The sequence below is a fragment of the Salvia splendens genome, chromosome 18 (assembly GCF_004379255.2).
Source record: "Salvia splendens isolate huo1 chromosome 18, SspV2, whole genome shotgun sequence".
In the NCBI taxonomy this organism is placed as follows: Eukaryota; Viridiplantae; Streptophyta; class Magnoliopsida; order Lamiales; family Lamiaceae; genus Salvia; species Salvia splendens.
The window spans coordinates 9,346,359-9,347,429 of NC_056049.1; the positions used below are offsets into that span (position 1 = coordinate 9,346,359).

Sequence of the window (1,071 nt, forward strand, 5' to 3'; positions counted from 1 at the left end):
TTATAAGTAAAAAATACTACTACTAGTAATTAAGTATATTTATTAATCGAGTAGTAATCTGATATTATGATCTGTTATTACGGATGCAACACTTGCCATTCCCACTTGTATTTCCATTATATATTCTACTTAATGCACAGCCCCTCCCTCTCCCTAATCACCTCTATAAATTTAAATCCATCATTTTCCTATCAATTCATCCATCTCATTTCTCAACTTAACTAAACCAAATGGCCTTCAAACTTGCCTTTTTCTTGATATCTCTCATTCTCATCATCCCTCACTTGGAATCAAGGGAATTTCCCGAGCTCGAAGAGGCCGGTGGCCTCGACTGCTGGACTGCGCTCTACAAGATCCGCTCGTGCTCCAACGAGATCGTGGCTTACTTCGCCACTGGGGCCATTGATATAACTCCACCATGCTGTGAAGCCATAGCCCTCATCACGCATCAATGCTGGCCCGCGGTGTTGGGCGTGCTAGGGTACGGCCAGGACCAGGCCGATGTCTTGAGGGGATATTGTGATGCCAGTGACTCGTACACAGCTGTGCCCGGCCCTGCTCCGGGCCCACTAGGCCTGTCTTTTGCGCCGGTGAACTAGCTATCCAAGTGGAGGTTTACGCCCCATGCATCTTTACAGTACCACGCTTTGTATGGATTTTAAGAAATGTAATCGAAATTACCTAGTCAATGAATTTGTTACACACTTGGTTTGCAAATACCAAATCTACTCAATGTTTAAATTAAGGATAATATTTCTACATTCCATGTTAGATCTAATTTCTTGATCTTGATATTGGCAAATTTATTAAAATCTAACAAGATTTTATGGCAAGAAGAAGCCCAACAATTCACATACGAATGTAAAAGCGATACCTAAAAAGTTCAAACATGCAAAATTTTTACTTCATTGATAACCAAACAAAGAGCTATGATATTAACAAATCAGACCATTTTGCTTCTTGGTAGTACTCTTGAAGCCTCCATCTTGCTGAATTCAGCTTCTCGTCGTCTACAATAGTTTCTCTTCGCAAACTCTTCTTTACTTTCAGTTCAATCATTTACAAAAATTA

The 1,071-nt window shown here is 40.2% G+C and overlaps 1 protein-coding gene across 1 annotated transcript; it reads left to right on the forward strand.

Moving 5' to 3' along the window:
- Positions 1 to 230: 230 nt before the first annotated feature.
- On the forward strand, positions 231 to 599 carry LOC121776707 (egg cell-secreted protein 1.2-like). The gene has a single exon (XM_042173887.1). The coding sequence runs from the start codon at positions 231 to 233 to the stop codon at positions 597 to 599; it is 369 nt and encodes a 122-aa protein (XP_042029821.1).
- Positions 600 to 1,071: the final 472 nt, after the last annotated feature.